The following is a 20,502-nucleotide window of genomic DNA, read 5'->3' on the forward strand; positions in this document are numbered from 1 at the left end:
ATTCCGCTATACGTCAGGTGTGTTGGCAGTCTTACCTTTGGTATCTCTTCCCTGATCAGCTCGTCCGAGAAAGGGGATGACGTGGGAGTCATGATTCTTTTTCCGAGTCTAGCCCTGATGCCCTCGTTCGCCGAGGTTCTGTGATTAGAACGTTCGGGCGTACGATGGGGGCTAGGGGTTCGATCATGCCTCCTGTCTCTTCTTCTTTCTCGGCTACTGACCTCGGGTCGTTCGCCAGATCTGCTTGATTCGCCTACCCCGAGTCTCGTATGGATCGAGGGTCTTAACCTTGAGTGGACCGATGGCCTCAACCTGCTGAGCACCGAGCTTCGGATCCGAGTGTTACGAGTAGTCGATTCGCTTTGGAGAGCTGTTGGAGTAGGCGATGGTTTTGCAAACCAATCTGGTTGTTGTTGTGCCCTTTTTTGGGTGTCCCACGTGCTTCCCATCCATCTCGACGTCAGGTGTGTTCCTGTCAAGGGGAGGAGCTCTCTTTCGGGTCTGGACACTTCTACACTGGGCTGCTCGTTCAGCCTTCGCCTGGTCCTCCTCTCTTCTCTGCGGTCTTTTGCCAATCCTTGCTGCTTCTCATTGAAGAGGAAGTTTTGCATGATGGTCATGGCCGCAGTGAGCTCTTCCCTAGTTGGAATCGGAGGTCCTGCGTTTGTGGCGGTCGTAGCTCTGCTTGGCTGTGACCTCGCCACCGATTGAGGGTGCTCCTCTTCGTCAGATTCCGAATCTGACCGCACTATCATATCGTCATCATCGTTGTTGATAACATCATTAACCATTTTGCAGAAAGAGGTGGTTAATGTCGTTCAAAAGGCTTTGAAGTGTTCTTCCCCACAGACGGCGCCAAATTGTTCCGGTGTTGTAAAGATGGAAACAATGGGCTTCGAATGAAGGCCCTTTCGTATGTGTTGAAGATCTTGCTTGCTTGAATGAGTCGAGCCCGAATTCACCTGCACAAGAGCAAAGTCACTAGCCTCGGGGGTGTTTCCGAGGAAAGCCCCTCCGATGCCTAAGTAAGAACGATGCTCGGATTCTAGAGAGAAGTTCTCTAGAAGAGTAGTCTTAAGGCGATAAATTGGACGTACCTTGAGGTGTGAGCCTTGGCGGCCTATTTATAGTGTTTGCATAATAAATGCCCATAGGTCATTTATTGCCATTGGGCCTTGGGCCTTGATGGATGGCTGATTAGCCATTGGTAGGTTTGATGCTGTTGTTTAGAGCCATTGGGCTTTGGACTTAGTGGCCCAATTGAGAATCAATTGGAAGCCCAAACAAATACTATTCCAAATTGAGGTAGAGTTAACATAATTTTTGACAAATTATCTATAATTTTAGCTTGTAAAATACAATTATAATGTAACTAGATTTAAAGCCCGTGCGATGCACGGGTTAAATTCTTTTTTTTTTTTGAGTTTTTTTTTTCAACTTTAAGCGATAATTAAAATAGTGATGGTTTTTATAATCAATGAGTATGACCGTTTAACGGGTCTTTATTTATCTATTAAATTTTTAAAAAATTATCTCTTATCTATTTTATCTTTTACCGGTTCTTATTTTTCTCTTATTATCTTTTATTGAGTTTTATTCATTTTTATCGGGTCTTTATTTATCTATTTTTATTTTTCTCTTATTATCTTTTACTGAGTTTTATTCATCTTTATCTCTTATTATCTTTTACCGGGTCTTTATCTTTTAAAGAGTTACATGCATCCTAATTCAATTCTAGTACATCTGATGTTAATCTCAAACACCTCCATGAGGAGGTATGCTGTGTCTAAGGCCTCAACATGCATCCTAATTCAGTTCTAGCACAAATACGTAACAACCAAAATGCTAAAAAGTAAAATAATATACATAGCCTTGGATTTGCATTCTTAATAGCAAACTGTTCAGTTGTCTATCAAGAATGTCAAGGCTCGAGAAATTAAAATATAGCCTTCTAAGTTTAAGACACTGTGATTATGCAAAATCCCAAAGTTGTAAAAAAAAAAGGAGAATAAAAATTGGATGGAATTCTTGACATTAAGCTAATTGAAATTATAATAACTAATTTAAAAAAAAAACATCTAATATCTAACTATCCATGATATTGGGAGATCTTCGGGCCGGTGTCTTTCTACATGTAGGCTTGCAAACCCGGTTATATCAACGTGTAATTTTCACACCTAAATTGTAGTTCGTTGTGTCGGATAAATTAAAGACAATCTTGAGATTGTTTAATCATGTGTGATTAAACGATAGTAGGGGTGATAAGAGGAGGCATAAAAACTGTTAGTAGGGTGGTACGGAGTATTTGTTAATTACCATTAAAAACAAACACCGTTTTTTATTCTTCTAGGGAGTCTAAGAAGTACCTAGACAATGGAATTGAAATCCTCAAAAATTAGTGAATTTAGGGGAGATAAAAGATGTTGAACGTTTGGTGAAGGTTGAGATTATTTTGGTGAAGGCCGTACGAAATATATATATACAAAAAGATGGTAGAAGTTTGTGAAATCTATCTTTATTAAGTAGTCTATTGTGGCAAGACTCTAATATTATTTATTTATTTATTTATTTAATTAGTTAATAACTTAATTATATGCAATGACATGGAGATCCTACGTGGACGCTCTAAATGATCTCCAAAAAACTCCCCTTTATATATATATATTAGATTGGATTCGAATTCGGATTCGGATTCCTAATCCAAGTACATGTAACATTATAAGTTTATATAATCTGTGCATCACATTAGTCAGATGGAGTACTGTACTTTTGTAACAGGAAAACTTCACTTCCTTCCTTTCTCTCTATAACCTTGTTTGCGTTAAATAATGGCGGGAACTTCAACAAACCCTGCATTTTCTCCTTTCCCAGCTCCTCCTTGTACCAAAACCCCTAAACCCCAATATTCCATTTATGCTCTCCCTTTCCCGACAAATTCCAAAACCCAAACCTCCTTCCTCCGCCGCCCTCTCCAAATCTTCGCATCTCTCTCCTCTCAACCGCAACCCCCCACCGCCGTCAAAACCGCTGCACCATCACCCCTCAGCAATGACTTAAAAACTGAACATTTTGTTTCCCGGTATGCCCCTGATGAACCCAGAAAAGGTGCTGATGTCCTTGTGGAAGCCCTTGAACGAGAAGGTGTTACCAATGTATTTGCTTACCCTGGAGGGGCATCAATAGAAATTCACCAAGCCCTCACACGCTCTGAAAGTATCCGAAACGTGCTCCCCCGCCACGAACAAGATGGTGTTTTCGCTGCCGACGGGTATGCTCGAGCTTCTGAGCGCGTGGGTGTTTGCATTGCTACTTCTGGCCCTGGAGCTACTAATCTTGTATCGGGCCTCGCCAACGTGCTGCTTGACTCTATCCCTCTCGTTGCCATCACTGGTCAGGTTCCTAGCCGTTTGATCGGTACTAATGCTTTCCAAGAGATTCCCATTGTAGAGGTTACACGGTCTATCACTAAGCATAATTATTTAGTTTTAGATGTTGAGGATATTCCTAGAGTTGTTAAAGAAGCTTTCTTTTTAGCTAATTCTGGTAGACCTGGACCTGTTTTGATTGATGTTCCTAAAGATATTCAGCAACAATAGGTTGTTCCTTATTGGGATCATCCTATTAAGCTAGGAGGGTATGTTTCTAGGCTGCCAAAATCGATGTTTTCGCCGAATGAGGAGGGACTTCTTGAGCAGATTGTGAGGTTGATGAGTGAGGCTAAGAAACCTGTGTTATATGTGGGAGGTGGTTGTTTGAATTCAAGTGAAGAGCTGAGGAAATTCGTCGAGTTGACAGGGATTCCAGTGGCAAGTACTTTGATGGGATTAGGGTCTTACCCTTGTAATAATGATTTGTCGCTCCATATGTTGGGAATGCACGGGACTGTATACGCGAATTATGCTGTTGATAAGGCGGATTTGTTGCTTGCTCTCGGGGTTAGGTTTGATGATCGTGTGACAGGGAAGCTGGAGGCGTTTGCTAGCCGGGCTAAAATTGTGCACATTGATATTGATTCTACTGAGATTGGGAAGAACAAGCTGCCCCATGTGTCGATTTGTGCTGATGTTAAGCTGGCGTTGAAGGGTATGAATAAGATTTTGGAGTCAAGAAAAGGGAAGCTAAATTTAGATTACTCTAGTTGGAGGGAAGAGTTGGGTGAGCAGAAGAAGAAATTTCCATTGGGTTTTAAGACATTTGGGGATGCTATTCCGCCACAATATGCTATTCAGATGCTTGATGAGTTGACTGGTGGTAATGCTGTAATTAGTACTGGTGTTGGACAACATCAAATGTGGGCTGCCCAACATTACAAGTACCGAAACCCTCGTCAATGGCTGACATCAGGTGGTTTGGGGGCCATGGGTTTTGGACTACCAGCTGCTATCGGAGCCGCTGTTGCACGACCAGATGCAGTGGTTGTCGATATTGATGGGGATGGAAGTTTTATGATGAATGTTCAAGAGTTGGCTACAATTAGGGTGGAAAATCTTCCAGTTAAGATAATGCTTTTGAATAATCAACATTTAGGTATGGTGGTTCAATGGGAAGATAGATTCTACAAAGGCAATAGAGCACATAATTACCTTGGAAATCCTTCAAAAACTGCTGAAATCTTCCCTGATATGCTCAAATTTGCTGATGCCTGTGATATCCCTGCAGCTCGTGTTACCAAGGTGAGTGATTTGAGGGCCGCAATGCAGAAAATGTTGGATACTCCAGGGCCGTACTTGCTGGATGTCATTGTACCTCATCAAGAGCATGTGTTGCCTATGATCCCTAGTGGTGCCAGCTTCAAGGATACCATCACAGAGGGTGATGGAAGAACATCTTGTTAATCAAGTTGTATGTATATTAGAATTCAAACAAAGCAACTTATTGTTCAATCAAACTCACAAATTATACATAAAAATTTATTCAAGTAAACTAAACTTTCGTATGCCCTTAAATTATTTCTCTTTTCCCTCCGAAGAAAAGGTAATATGACATTCAACTACAATTGTCAACGTGCCTGTCAAAGAAAAATTGAAATTATGAAGTATGAACAAAGCCACCAGAAAAATCTTGTTTATAGACTATAGACTCGCCAAAAACAAAGCCACCAGAAAAACCCAACAGAATATAATCAACAACATGATTATCATTAGGAACATCAGGCAAAATCCATCATCACTACATGAGACTAAACACTTTTTGGATCTATTATACAAATAAATTTAACAGAAAAATCCATACAAAATAGAAAAGTTAAAAAAAAAAATAGATGAAGAAAATTAAAGAAACTATACACTGCCGTCAAAACAAAGAATAGCAGCGGCGGAGAAGGAGAGGTGGTTAGCAGAGGCAGCACCGACTAGAAATGGTGATGAAACTAGACGATGGTGGTTTTGTTGGAGGAGAAGAGTTAGGGTTTAAGAGGAGGAAGAGGCAATCAAAATGTAGAACTCGGCAACTGAAAGAAGAAGCCGGCGGAGGCGGAAGAAGATGACGAGCAGCTCGAAAAAAAAATTACAATATCACCCAGTAAGAAGGATGTGTTAAAACATACAAAAAGCTACAGCTGCGACTTCTCAGTATATATTAACTTCAAAATTACACACCCAAAAGCATTAAGCACGTTTACACAATATGACAAACCTTTAAGTTTGGTAAGAACCTTCATCTTCAATCAATCTAGCAACAACCGTTTGATGTCAAAATGATACCAAAACATCCAATTCATGATGACTTGCAACAAATCATATTAATAAAGTTCCAATCAAACTTTGTCCCGTGTACCTTCCCTTCCTCAATACCCGAGGGAAAAGCACAGAAACTCACAGTAGCCAAAATTACATTCAGCAATTGTGTAATAACAACCCAACAATGTCACTTTTCACTCACCGTTAATAATTTCCTGATTCAATTTAGAATCGGAAGATGTAGTGGTAGAATCCCCACGAATGCACCAATACCTTCAGCAAGTTAGGTGGGAGACAAGAAGCATAACAGAAAAAGGTAACCCTTGGAATGGAAGCCAAATAATGCACACTTGGTGGAAAAGAACTTCAAAGCCTCACCATCAACAAAACTAACCATCAATTTTAGAGCTTCATAAGTTCCACATCAAGAACATATGACACTATATCACATCGCGTTACAGTAGAACACATCACAAGAAAATAATGCCTCCAGAGGTATCCACTTCACCTGCTTCCCACACTTTCCAGATCTGTCCTCCAATCTTGCCCAGATCAACACTAAGTTCCTCTGACAGCCACAAACGTAGGCAGCTTAATAGAATGGAAATCAGTCTCACAAGTAAGAGATTCATCCACATACTTGTTTTCATCCTTGCTTCCATGTCCATCTTCAGGCTTCTAAGGTTAGCTATTTCCTCGTATTCTTCATCGCCACGCTCTGGGTGGGCAGATTTTGCAAAGACTTGCAACTTATCAGAGTCAAGCTGCAAGGAAGTTCCCCCCCATACAAGGGTTTCCTCTTTTTCACCAAATAGAAAACCGATCACAAAAAAGGAATATCGGTTTGTATCTGAGATCATCACTCAGAAAGCACCCTGCAACCTTCTAATCTTTGGATGGGAACCCCAATACCGTCGCCTGGCGAAGATAAATGCAGCTGGAACCACAGTTATTCTAGAGGACGCCCCTGAAAAAATAAGAATCAGAAGATCAAACAGCACCAGGTATTACAAGATCAGTTATGATGTCATGGCGAAAGAAGCATACAAATTACTAAAACATGCAAGAGATGGAATTTCTTGTGCGCCTAATTCAGGACCTCTACAAACATCAGCCTGCAAGTTGGCATTAACAAACTTGCCAAAAGAGGTATATACAAGAAAATGGGATGTGATACTTGTTGATGGACCAAATAGTGGTGGACCAGAGGTGCCTGGAAGGATGACAGCCATTTACACATCCAGTATGATAGCTAGAGCTTGGAATATCACATCAAATGTGGTAATACACGATGTAGACCGGATGATAGAAAAATGGTTTTCCAGGGAGTTCCTCTGTGAAGAAAATTTGGTATCATCAAAAGGGAGATACTGGAATTTCAAGATTAAAGGTGGTGAACAATGGCATTCTGCCAGTTTCTGTTCTCAAGGATCACAGTAAGAAAGATGGCTCTTCCTTCCATCTTATTTAGCAGAGCATTAGTTGAACAAATTCGATCATGCTGCAAAGAGTTTCCATGCAGGAAAGCGCCTCATATAGCATATTACACTTTTCAGCAAACAAGACATTTCTATCCGATGTTAATCATGTTATGACATGCAAAGGAGTCAATAGGAATCCAGAAGATTTAACCAACAACTTCAAGTGACAGAATGGAACCAAATACATCACATGAAAGGTTTTTCTGATATAGTAACTTATAAAATGTAACAGCATGTAACACTATTAAAGTGTGTGCAGTATTATACAACTATTATATCCAAACATGTATAATAGGCTGAAATTTAACATCTCCAATTTTCTTTTCCCCATTCCTGAGTCAAACCACTTGCAGCTTTTATTTGACAGAGTAGCACAAAATGCATGACAAAGATAAATGACCGCTTGCAGCTTTTGTGTGATATGTAGTCAACTCAACATGCATGACATTATAGAAATGTACATTTAAACTTAATGCAAAGGTACATACATATATTATCTTTAAAATATACTACTACTCAGACGAGCCATTTCAATAAGAACTTGACATATTTGTGAAGATATCAGGGCTGAATGCCACAATTCTGATCTTAAACATCATACCAGTCCTGATTCGTTACAGAATTCTTAATGAGGCTGCCTGCTATTTTTTTACTAAAGTTGAACTTTGACGGTATAAAATTTTCTATTACACTGAACATACTCCAAAATTAGGAAAGGAAAGCTTCATTAGCAGCTTCACATTATTCTAAGGACAAATGAACTTATTACTAATCAGCTTCAAATCCACCAACTTTGCGTACCAAAAAAGCATTGCGAATCTAAATTATTCACAAACTCATTACCAGTAGTTGTATCTTGACTATCTTCACTATATTAGGAGAAATCACCAGCCTTCTGAACAACTTCAGTATTTTCATTTGTATCTCGCCGCTGTAAATACAAGTGGAAAAAATCTTTGATTACAAGAAAAAGCAGCCCCGTAGATTGATGGGAGAAACTAATGAAAACGAATGTTGCAGCAATGCAAAAGAATTCCAAAGTTTAACATCTTCAAACCCATTATAGCATCCTTTTATTCAACATCTTATCCACCATTGTGAGGAAGGGATGTTTGGGGAGGGGGGACTGGGGGAGTGGAGGGGAGGGGGTGCTCTTGTTGCAAATGTTTTAGGACAAATACAAAAATATTATCCATCAAAACTGACAAGAGCAGATGCCTACACTGCCAACTACATCCAGCAGAAGGCGTATGTCAGTTTAACTTGTACCCGGGTATATAAACAAAAGAAAAGAGCAATTGGATATATTTGAAAAGATTATTCTCTGGCATCAGATAAATTCGACTGAAGTCAATATACCAAAATGGCTCATTGAACTATCTAGTACCTGCACTTCATTATTCCAGACCAAGGATCGAATGGATATATTATTATCCTCGTCAATGTGATGTTGATGTTGGAAAAGCTATCCTCTAGGTAACTCAAGAACAGCTGATAATAATCACTCAATAGCTAGCAGCCTAGCAGAGACATTCAACTTAGGTTCTATGAGGACCTAGCAAAAACTGGTACACTAACACTATTGCCTGATCCAAATCACAGAACTGTATCTAAACAAGATGACCTGTTTTGAACCTTAACTGAAATTAGCATCATATGAACTGAACCAAGGAAATTCATATGAAAATGTATATTATTCGTCTCCATGATGATAAGCTAATTGATTATGGATCCAAACATGACTAACATTAATTAAACCAAACGTCCTATTTGCTAGGTTTAGCTCCATGAACATACATTATACAAAGAAGGAATGCATCAAGTTTTATAGATGTTTGAAAGAACCAGAAATCCAAGCTGTCTTTTTCCACAGCCTGTTTTAGAGAAAACCAATTCTAGTTGTAGGACACCTAAGGAGACATTACTCTCCAATTAACAAATTAAGGACTACATGGACTGATGGACATGGGAGTAAGATATCAGAAACAAAAATCATGCATGATAAATGGCATAAAACTATATCACAGGGGTAACACAAAAGTCTTCCAAACATATCTGCCTTGCTAGCTCTAACCATTATTCTTTAACAGTATGGATCAGTATCATATGAAGACATAGTATCAAATCCTTTTGGTTTCTCAATAAAAACATACTAGTACTCGGTAACAACTCTCATTTCTCAAAGTACAAATAAACATAGATAGTATTGTTACTTGAAAGTTGAAACATATTATACAAATCAAATAAGACCCTTTATTTTGCAACGAGGAAGTATGTACCACAAAATCCCTGCATATATGTATGTACTTCCATGATATAAATATATAATGAGAATCCAACATTATGCACAAAAACAAAGCAAAATCTTCAGAACTTCAATAATAATATTAAATATTGTAAGCGGAAAAAATGCATGGGCTTTCAGCAGAAAAGTCCCAACCAATTTTCTCACTTCCAAAGGTCACTTTTCCCTGTCCAAATGTAACTTACCAGTTTATATAGGAGATTACTTGTTTTCCACAAGAAATGGAGAGACCGAGATAAACAGTGAATTAACCAAGGAGTCATAAAATTAGTTCAATGAGACCACCAAGAAGAGGTACCAAATAAAAGAACACGCTGAAAGTAGGCAGCCACTGCAAAAGGGATGATAATAAAGCATTTACCATTTTTTTGCTGATATAAGGATGCAACTTGATCTCAAACTCAGTTTTACTTTCAGCAATGGACACATTTAGCTTTTCTTTCTTGAATTCTTTCATGGATTCTTTTCGGCTGCCTGAATGCCAAACCCTACCGAAGTTAGGAAGCCAATTAGCATCAGAACTATTAACAACTATCTCTCCTCTCTTCTCCATCTCCAGTTCTAATTTCCTTTTCTCTGCCCATGCAGCCCCTACCCTCTTGGGGTTCGATTTGCTGGTCGTTTTACTATTCTTTTGAGCACCATCTCCGGGCCCAATTGATTTCTCAAGTTCATTACACGCTCCCAATCCATCAAGCCAAGGAGGCAGCGCCCCAGAATGAATATTTCCTTTACTGTCCTCCAAACTTCCACTCGAAATGCGAGTGAGACCCTGGTAAACTGTAAAGAATAAAGCCACAGCAAAAAAATAAAAATAAATAAATCAGGCACTAGCAGCATTTGTCATAACCCCTTCACAGCAAGCCTAACAGCATTTTTAGATTAAAGTTTAGTTGTAATATTTCCAGAAAAGGGCAATTTACCCTCAGTAGTAGGCTCTCTGCTGGCCACACTTTGTTTCTGACAGACCTAACATGAAATAAATGTCATCACAGAATCAGTGTCCTGGTGGTTTTCAAAATATTTGGTGCATCCATTAAAGAGGAAAACGAGCACTAAGCACAAGGCACATCTAATCAAAGAACCAACAATCGGAAAGAGTACTTTAGTAATTTAGTAAAGAGGCAAATTACAAGAATCAAATGGGGTCAAGTAGTTAAGAGTTTCCACACATGAAATTAAAACAATCCTGTTTGTAAAGGATTTTGAACTTCCCGTTCCGTAAAATGTTGTTATAAGCTGTTGTGAAAACCATTAAGTGTATTGATAAAATCAATTATACATAATTCTCCATCCTTAGATGATTGTCCTCTATATATTTTGGTTAATTGCCAAAAGATTGCCCTGTTACTTTAAATGGAAAATATATCCTCTCTTCTCTTTTCTCGTTTTTCTTTTTCCTATTTTCTTTGCAGACTTCTCTTGTTTTCTATTTTTATTCTAGTTATTTTTCTAAGCTAGTCTATCTTGTTTCCGTGTTCCCTGTTTTTCCTGTCTCGTTATCCTAACGTTCTCTGTTTTTGCGTGTTTACTCTATTTCACATAACTTCTTATTTTTCTTACTTCATGTTCGGCATACGGTTCCTTATAACGGTTCATGTTAGCCGGCCCCAATTTAGAACTACGGCTTGGTTGTTGGTGTTGTTATTGTAGTTGTTGTTGTTGTTGTTGTTGCAACTCACTCAACCATCACTAACAATATCTTTCACCCTCTCCATATATCATGTGAGTGAAGCCCTCCAATAACTCTCTCTCTCAGTAAATTATTTATTTATTACTTTTGCAGTATCTACCAAAAAGCCTACACCAACCTACTATATACTCTTCATATACATGCCAAAACCCAAGAGGGAAATAATTTGAGGACAAAGGAAGTACAAGATAAGATTATACTCGTATTTTATCACTGTAATCTTATTTCTATACCAAAAAAAAAATTACTAAATAGATTCAAAATGGTAACTCGAGATAAAAGTTGAGTTTGTCAATTGGTTTTTGTTGGTTAGTTGCTTGTATTAGTTGTTATAACTAGTTGGTTGCCTGATTTGATTACTTGCTTGTATCAAATTTTGTTTGAGTACTTTTTTGTTAATACTACCTCCATTCCTATTACACGTTTCTAATTAGAATATCTCATTCCAAGAGAGAGAAATTTTGACCATGAGTATTTGTCGGCAAAACATGAGAATAAAACACGACCAATTGAGGTTGGCATGAGTGGTTAAGGGCTTCTTGCTCCTTAACCAAGGTCTCGGGTTCGAGCCTTGGGAATGGAAAAAATCTCAACTGGGAAGGATGCTGCCCACCGAGATACCCATGCAAACTCCCGCGGGAGATTAGTCCACTCGCCGAAGGCGGTGGGAACTCCTCGTAGTAGAACCAAAAAAAACATGAGAATAAAACACCCATGAGTGATCTTATTAGATCTGTCTCAATTTATATTTTAAAATATTAAATTTTTGTTTTAATGATATGATATTACATATAGTAATGCCCAAATAAGTGCATTGAAAATCATACAAAAAGAAAGCATGAACAAAAAAGAACAGAGGCAGTATATAAATGTACTTCCTCCATTCCATAATAGTGTAACGTTTTCCTTTTATGAAAGTTTCATATTTATTGCAATGTTTCCTTATTTACACATGTTTTCTATATATTTGTCTCCTACTCAAACGGGTCCCTCTTTTTACTTCTCTTATGTTAAGATCTGACCCGCGAAATATCATGCGGTCCCACATTAATAAAAGAAGAGAGAGTTAACTACTTTATAAGGTTAAGAGGTTATTCCCCTTACTGACATATGGTTTTAAGGTGGAACCTCCTATGGTCTTGTAAAGAGGACTCTCTCTCTCTTGATGCTCAAGTGCGGCCAAGACCTGTAAAACATGTAAAATAACACAGCTTGACACTCACAATGTGATGTTTCGTGGGTCATACACTCATACCTTAACACTTTCCCTCACGTGTGGGGTCCCTTTTCAATATGGGGGATGTGATGTTTCGTGGTCATACCTTAACACTTCCCCTAGACATGTGGGGTCCCTTTTCAATATGGGGCATGTGATGCTTCATGAGCCAAAGTGTCTATTATCACTCCCCCTAATATGGATCTCGTTCAGTTGGCCTAGTGGTCTAGAATACACAACAGTAAGGTCTAAGTTGTGGGTCTAGCTCTTATACCATGTTAAGAATAAACAAGTTGTTCAGCCTTCTCATTAATCATGTGAAGAATATATAAAACAATACTTAGAAAAAAATAACTAACGTTCCTAAATGATAGCACGTAAAATTTGCTACACCTATCGACACAATTCTATATTCTAAACATAGAATTGCAACTAATTATATTTCTAAATAATACTTTATCTCTGGTGTCATCACATGTGGTCCTTATTATTCATCAACTCCCTACATGTTACAATATGCAATATTGATGGAACAGAAGACGTATGTGATTAGTTTATTAGAAATATGGTATACGAATGTTGATAATTAAAACAACAATTACATAAAATAAAAATAAGACAAGTACTGATTTTAATTTTTATAAACAAACACTTAAATAAAGGACATCAAAACAATGAAAGAAAACCTACCATCGATCCACCGCACAATAAAACCAATAAACCAAAGTTCATTACCCTACCTACCCCTCCTTGCCTCAATCTCCCTCTTCATCTCTTCGCATGCCTTTAATCATGGTGGTTCTTTTAATTTGAGTAGCTGCTTTTTTCATGGTTCTGCTTGGTTTTATTTATGCCGTTATCTTTTGATCTGTATGAGGCTATGCGCCTACCTTAATAAATATCTGGTTGATTTTCGTTATAAGTATTCTCAATGTTGCTTAAAAATATATCTAGAGCGGAGATATAAAATTGAGACAGATTGCCAAAACCAAATTGAAGAAAGTGGGTAGGTACAGAACACTTTTTGAGACAGATCTGCTGACAACTGATGCAAAACACTGCTAGGAGCTTTTCCATTTTATAGGTTTAAACCTGAACCTTCTCATGTAATCAAACACTTGGATTAGCGGGTTTGAATGCTCAATCCTCTACTTTAATTGGATCTGCTAATTTACATGCCAAATCTCTTGTTACCAAACCCCCCATAATCTAAAGAACATTTATCAGAACACATGATAATGAGTAAGTGGTTTCTTTTCCAATCTGTCAGTTCAAACCTTAATGACCACGGAGCAAGTGATCGTACCAATGACCTACAGCCTTAGTTTAAAAAGGCGCAAGGCGCACTAAGGCGCACAAGAGTCATGGAGCCTAGGCGCAAGGCTCAGGCGCGCGCCTTTTGGATACTAGGCGCACATAATTTTCTAATAAACCTTAAAATTCGGTATAGAAAAAAATTAACACAATTTATACTCAAAACAACATATTTCTATTGGAGTGCCATATTTTCTTGCCGGTTCATAAGTATTGCGTGATCCCGTCGATGGAGTGCCAAAATTAGAACCTTCCATGGTAATTACAAGCTGGAAATATGAAAATTAACTCATATTATGCTATTTCCACTACCCAAAAAGCTAAGGTTGTAGAGATATGACTGTTGATAGGTCACATGGGGTGTGTTTATATCATTAAAAAAGAAAAACAATGTAAATAAAAGATCCACGTCATCTTATTGCGCCTGGAGACTGAAGGCGCACAAGGCGCTGCGCCTTGCGCCTTACCTAAGGCGCACAAAGGCGCGCGCTTGGTTGACATCAGTGAGCCTGGAGAGCTCAAGGCGCTGAAGGCTGAGCCTAGGTGAGCCTTGCGCCTAGGCGCGCTTTTTTAAACTAAGCCTACAGCTTCCAAGACACTATGAAGAGGATATATTTGTATGCTTCTACCTTCCATCCACGGCTGTTTACTAGTATAAACTCAGATTGTATCAGTTAGAACCTAGAGACAAGACACATGGGCACAAGACTGGAGTTGAAAAACCAATAGGTCGTATTTATCCTACTTTTAGTTGGAGGGACTTCTTATTACCATCACATTTTCCTTTTTAGGAGTGTTTTCATTTTATGTCTTGTCTGATAATCAAGCAACTGAGCCGCTAGTTTCATCCCTTTCTCCCATAAATGGGACATACTCTGTCTATACCTTAGTCCAGCCATTCCTTAAGATATGGCTTGATGTTTCAGCATATAATCTGACAGTAATTAGCTCTTTCCCCCTCCATGTCAAGGAGATTTTTACTGCAGAATCTATTAACTACATTCAAGGTTGAACATTAGAAATTTACCAAAATATGAAGTTCGTTCATTCTCTCCTTTATTTTCATTTGACGTGCAGTATTAGTATTAGGGCCCTTCTTGCTAGGTGAGTGAATCTGAGTCATAGCTTTCAGTTGCTGGCCTGGATTGGGTTGGGTCGCACCAAAATATATGGTCAAAATCGAACTAGACCAGGTACGGACCAACAACTTTTAAGATCACGTTTCAGGGCAAGGTATGACAACATTTGTCTACAAGGGAAGTTGATACTGACTAGACATCATTGAGGGTCAGCGACACATGCGGAATTTTATAAATTTATTTTTGAAGTAGAGTTTGAAAACCAATGCAATTGATCCAATAGTATGACCCTTTTTCTCTTGTTATGGCCATTTGATGCAATATGGCATTCAAGGGAATAAACAATTATCCTTCTCGATTTCTGAATTATGTCTTTCTTAATCTATGGGATACAACCTTAAAGGCTCATAGTTTCCTAATAGAACGAAGTATTAACTGATTCGAAAAACCACATGCATTAGTTGATTTGCCAAATACGCAGATATCAACTATTCATTTCAAGCATAGTCAATTAAAGAATACAACTATACTCCTTCAATCCCATAAACAGTTGGAATGGCACAAGGTTTTAAGAGAGTGAAGTGATTGGTAATGTAATTAGATGCAATTGACAGTAGAGGGAAAATAAATCTTGAGCGAGTGAAAAAAGTAGATGAAATTGAAGGTAGAGGATGTTTGTCTTGACTAAAGAAGTATAGGGAAGTAGAGATGATATGTGATTGGAGATAGTGGGTAATTATAATTGAAAGAGAGATAAAAGGTAGATGTGATAGGAGATAATGAGTACCTTTAGTTGAAAAGGTAAATGTGATCCCTTTCCAAAATTAGAAGGGTACACAATCAAGTGGAACAACTCAAAAAGGAAAGTGCGTAAACCTTTTTAGAATAAAAGAGTATGAAACCGTTGTAGATTTTTTTTTTTAAATAAACTTAAGTCATTAATTATATAGGGAAAAAAGACCCTTTAAATCCATTAAGTTTGTCCCTTTTAAATTGACATAAACACTAAAAAGGAAGATATTTAACCAGTATTAAGTTCGTATAGTGAGAACAGGTAACAAAGAAAACAAAGTTTTGGGGTAACCAACAAGTTAAACGTTGTCTCATAAATTCTTGGTTGGTGCCTTGGTGGTACCAAAGTCCCATAATGAATTACAAAACTTGTCTACATTATGGCCCTTCGTGGCTTTCAATACACACAAAAATAAAGAAACTCTTCCAGCCTACCATTTTATTTTTATTTTTTAAAATTTTAAGTAACTTTTTAAAGAAAAAGTTTAAAAAAAATGAACCTATTCAATCCAACACCACTGCTATAGCCCGAAATGGAAAAGATTTTATGAACTCTCAATCTCTCATCATCCTCCCTATCCATCTTCTCTCCTCCCACTACAACTCATTTCCCTAACCAAAAACATTTAATTTCTATCCCAATATGCAGAAGAAAAGAAAAGGGGTTCAATTTCTATGGACTATCATCCCTGACTTCATGGCCAAGGCTGCACCCGAAGCTTCATACCTACAGAACCTAATCTTTGGCTAACTATATTAGATTATTATGCGACAACAATGACACCATGACTAGTTGAATCAGACAACATTTGAGTTTTTCATACTCATTAAAATTCTAAATGAGACCTATAACTCATTTATACATGATCTTACATGATATACATATAGTCATATACCAATAAATTCCTCTCCCTTCTCCATTCCTCTTCTCTGCGGTTAATCATGGTGAAGATGTGCAACCCTAGTGACTCTAGCAACTTGAGTGTTCGGTTTTCTTTGATGAGTGGTTCTTGCATACTTCCTCTTTTCTTTAAATATTGCACCATGGTTGACTTTTACGCCTCCAATACACTACTTTGACTCTTAATATGTCAAATTATGTTAAGTAAAAATTAAAAAAAGTTATATATTGATACGAATCTAACATACTCTCACATTACTACAATTTTTCTCAAGTATGAATCACAAAAGATGGTCAAAGTCGTAGTATGAATAGGATAAATCCAAATGGTGAGATATTTAGGGAACGGAGGAAGTATATACTTTGATCAAATCTCTCTATAAGAAAATTTGTAGTGAAATTTCATTCTAGCTATTCTCAAAATTTACCACCTTAAACAGTTAAACCCTCGAGTTTATAAACACATTCAGGGTGGAGTGATTTATAGAAGCAAAGAGTCGAAGACTTGCAATGAAAGGTTATTCCACAAGGGGATGGTCGATTTTAAGACAAACTGAACAATGACTATAGCATAGGTATAGGCCACTTGTTAATACCAAATCTGCTAACCTCTAATTAAAGCTACTACAAAGGTTGTTTGTTGTTTCGTTTCAATTTAGCATGTTGAATACTATATGCTTGACAATATTGTCCTCATCAAACATTTTATCTTGATTTGCCAGCTTTCTCCTGTATTGTTACCGAATATCGCCACAGTGCATACACAATCACACTCTAAATTTACTTCTTCTATAATGTATAAAAAATTAAAAACCAATTAAACTCAAAAGAGAAATAATGGTCCACACTCTACTAAGATTAGGACCTCAATTGTATCCCAGGTTTCAGTCTAGTCCGATGGAATAGTATCCCAGTTTCCATCCAGTCTAATCCGTGTGGTGCTTAGACAACCCCTACTTTCTATCAGGAGGTCAAGGGATCAATATTCATTACAAAATTACAATAGCGTTATGTTTGACCTTTTAAACCTACCTTCCATTTTCTAGTCAAAGGCTGGATTTCCTAAGTCATGATTATTATTCCTTCACACTACAGGGATGGCCTTTTGACCTACTAATTGTCGAATTGCGGAGGACAGGAAAGCAAAGGGAACAGCTATTCATACAAAAAAAAAAAAAAATGCAGTCTGTTTCTAAGGTAGCATCAAAATTGAGAGAAGGTGACGTCCAATTTCTGCATCCTTTTTGACTTTTTCTTCTTTTATTTATATTTTGTATTCATTCTCCTTTTTCCATCTTTGTGGGGAACGGGGTGTGCAAAAACATTTCACCCACAACTTGACACATCAAATAATCAAACCAGCAAATTTCAGAAAGCCTAAGCAAGTATATTGAAAAAGAAACTCAGCAATTAATGCTCAATAAGATAAACCAACCACAGAATGGCATTATCAACAAACAAGATTACCCCTGTTTTGACAAGACCATTAGCCAAGAAATTCGTCATGCTAAAAGCAAGGGGCTGACGCGCACTTTGACCTGACAAAATATAGCACAGATAAAATAAATTTAGATCTCCATAAACAATTTATGTATGATATAGAAAAAACAAAATTAAAAATGGGGTTGTATAAACCATACTCATACATGTCCGAGTTTCTAAGCCCTGTTCCGCAGCCAAAGGCATCTGTGAAGCAACATCATAAGGGAACGAACTAACTTGGCCAACTTCTGAGATATCTGAGTTGTAAACCTGGTAATTCTCATTTGTGGCATATTGTAAAGGCATAACATCATTAGACAGACTTGATTCAAGAAACTGAATATTATTTTTGTTAAAACTATTTATGATTTCGTAGTTTGTTTGGATATTGTTCGAATGCCCATTTGAAGATCCATGGCAAATCCCGCTTCCTGATGGAGCATCCTTCTTCAATACTTCACATCTTTTCTCCCACTGCAAAATGGGGAGGAAAAAAAATAGCATCAGAAAAATATCAGTTGGTATAAGCCTATGATAGATGATGGGGCATTAAAGGTCTTAGCACATTCTCTCTTACCTTCTAAGTTCTAACTAAAAGTCGGGAATATAAGGCATTAATTATATTCTAAACACACAAGAATATAAGAAGTAAATTCGCATACTGAAGTGATGATGACTGAACAAGAGAGAATATGAACGTGATAAAAACACATGTGAACAATAGACCTTTCGATCTGGTGTCTAGTTCTTTCAATTATTGATGGAGCAGAGGCCAACAATAATTACAAAAAACTAGCACTAAAGGAAATATTGGAAATCTTCTCCTAGCACAGTGTTTAAATTGTATATTACTTTATTTTGATCAGTTTCTGTTCTTCGCTTCCTTCTTATCTCTGATAAAAGCAGTGCGTGCTACAAAGACTCAAGAATGTTCAATAGTAAAGTTTCACAACCTTTCTTCTAACTTGGACTTATTGTGGAGCCTTAAGTTGCAATGCACTAAAGACGTGTGAGACACCTTGACAACATCAGCCCATATTATCCTATCCCTCTTCCCACACCATGAAGACTGGATGATAGGGCTATCCCTCATTTTTGCATCATCATATAGTCAGAATTACAGAGGACTGCATACTATTCTGTAAAAATATGCCTCTAAGGAATTGATTACATCAAGTGCTCCTCGTGAAGCCTACTAAATTCCTTCAAAGATAAAGGATAACAGAGCTTAAAATGCTTATAGCAAGATACACTATTATACTGGGTAATTTCCACCACCCTCCGTGGCTAATTCTAGGAGAAGGGTATATAACCAAGCTACAGAGGCACAGTTAGACTCTTTTACCAAATCTGGCAATCATGTCTTTGCCTTTCTATGTATGATTAATCATGGGAACACTAGCCAATAAACCCCAACATTTCCCAACTACGAAACATCATATTTTGAATGCCGAGCTGTAATAATACTACGTTTACACCACACGCAGACCAAATATCCCTCCGTCACTAAACAATGTTCCTTAAAACAATGCTATTTATTTTGAAATATCTCAAATATAACCTCTAAATAGTTAATTATTTCTTGGTTCTTCCTATTCTTTTCCAATCAATTTTACACACCAAACTAGCTGACTACTTCTTACACGTCAAAGCAATCAGGCATTAAATAGATAATTAAATCATTCATAAAAAAATGGATGATGCGCACAAATAATGGTATCTAATGGTTTGCGTTTCCTTCTACACTTCGATAATGAAGTTAAATACCTTAGCTAATTCAGCTTCCGTAACTCTGAAAGAATCCACTTTGTTCATACCACCACCATACTTCCATAGAAAATGCTTCAAATTCTTCAAATGATCCTCGCTGGCTAAATGCTTAATTGCATTACCACTGAAATTACATGCAAATAGGATAACCAAAGTTTTGCAAAATCGACCTTTAATCGATCATCATTCTAGCTCAAAATCGCAAAAAAAAAAAAAAAGGAAAAAGTTCGAAATTACCTAAGAATCGTAGAGCCGGATTCATCAATATCGGAATCACAGAAAATGCACCATATACGATCGGGAAAAGAGAGTGCGAAACTAGGGTTCTTGAGTGAGGATTTGACATTTGAGAGCTTCTGGTGGAAGCGAGTGAAAAGAGAGGAGAGAGTGTTGGTGTGGCGTGGGAAGAAATTATGGCGCCGACCTTGATTGTGGTTGATTCTGCATATTTTGCAGAACTCGAATTCTGTTGATTTCTCGTCTGCTTTCTTCTTCATCTTCCTCGCGCCTCTTTCTCTCACTTCATCTGTTTTTCTGTGTTTATTTGTGGGTTTTGTTTTCCCTTTTTCCGACGGGAATCTACAACCCTCGTTAATGTAACATCTTAATAACTACTCCCTCCGTCCCATAATATAGTGCCCGTTTGACCAAAATCACGGTTATTAAGGTAAAGTATAACATTGATAATAAAAACAATAATTATTTGTTCTTTCAAGATAAAGTACATGTTAGTTGACTTTTATGGAGAGAGAAATTAGAGATTAAAGGTGTGTACATAATAAATAGGCCTA

The 20,502-nt window shown here is 37.5% G+C and overlaps 2 protein-coding genes across 7 annotated transcripts; one reads left to right on the forward strand and one right to left on the reverse strand.

Annotated features, from left to right (window-relative positions):
* Positions 1-2,810: 2,810 nt before the first annotated feature.
* On the forward strand, positions 2,811-4,835 carry LOC110787281 (acetolactate synthase 1, chloroplastic). The gene is given in 1 exon segment (XM_021991876.2): positions 2,811-4,835. A coding segment is annotated over 1 exon segment (2,007 nt). The 5' UTR covers positions 2,811-2,828.
* A 658-nt stretch (positions 4,836-5,493) lies between these two features.
* On the reverse strand, positions 5,494-20,297 carry LOC110787282 (TITAN-like protein). 6 transcript variants are annotated; one of them, XM_021991880.2, is made up of 8 exons: positions 19,949-20,297; positions 19,709-19,835; positions 18,100-18,415; positions 17,927-17,997; positions 10,388-10,433; positions 9,826-10,244; positions 8,003-8,090; positions 5,494-6,632 (listed from the first exon to the last, which is right to left on the reverse strand). In XM_021991880.2, exons 1-7 carry the CDS (start codon positions 20,206-20,208, stop codon positions 8,034-8,036), a joined length of 1,296 nt encoding a protein of 431 aa, XP_021847572.1. In that variant the 5' UTR covers positions 20,209-20,297; the 3' UTR covers positions 5,494-6,632; positions 8,003-8,033. The 6 variants fall into 6 exon arrangements, with proteins under 6 accessions (XP_021847572.1, XP_021847571.1, XP_021847570.1 ...); XM_021991879.2 differs by having other exon boundaries at positions 5,494-6,645; XM_021991878.2 differs by lacking the exon at positions 8,003-8,090 and having other exon boundaries at positions 18,106-18,415.
* Positions 20,298-20,502: the final 205 nt, after the last annotated feature.

The sequence above is a fragment of the Spinacia oleracea genome, chromosome 5, assembly GCF_020520425.1.
Source record: "Spinacia oleracea cultivar Varoflay chromosome 5, BTI_SOV_V1, whole genome shotgun sequence".
Classification (NCBI taxonomy): domain Eukaryota; kingdom Viridiplantae; phylum Streptophyta; class Magnoliopsida; order Caryophyllales; family Amaranthaceae; genus Spinacia; species Spinacia oleracea.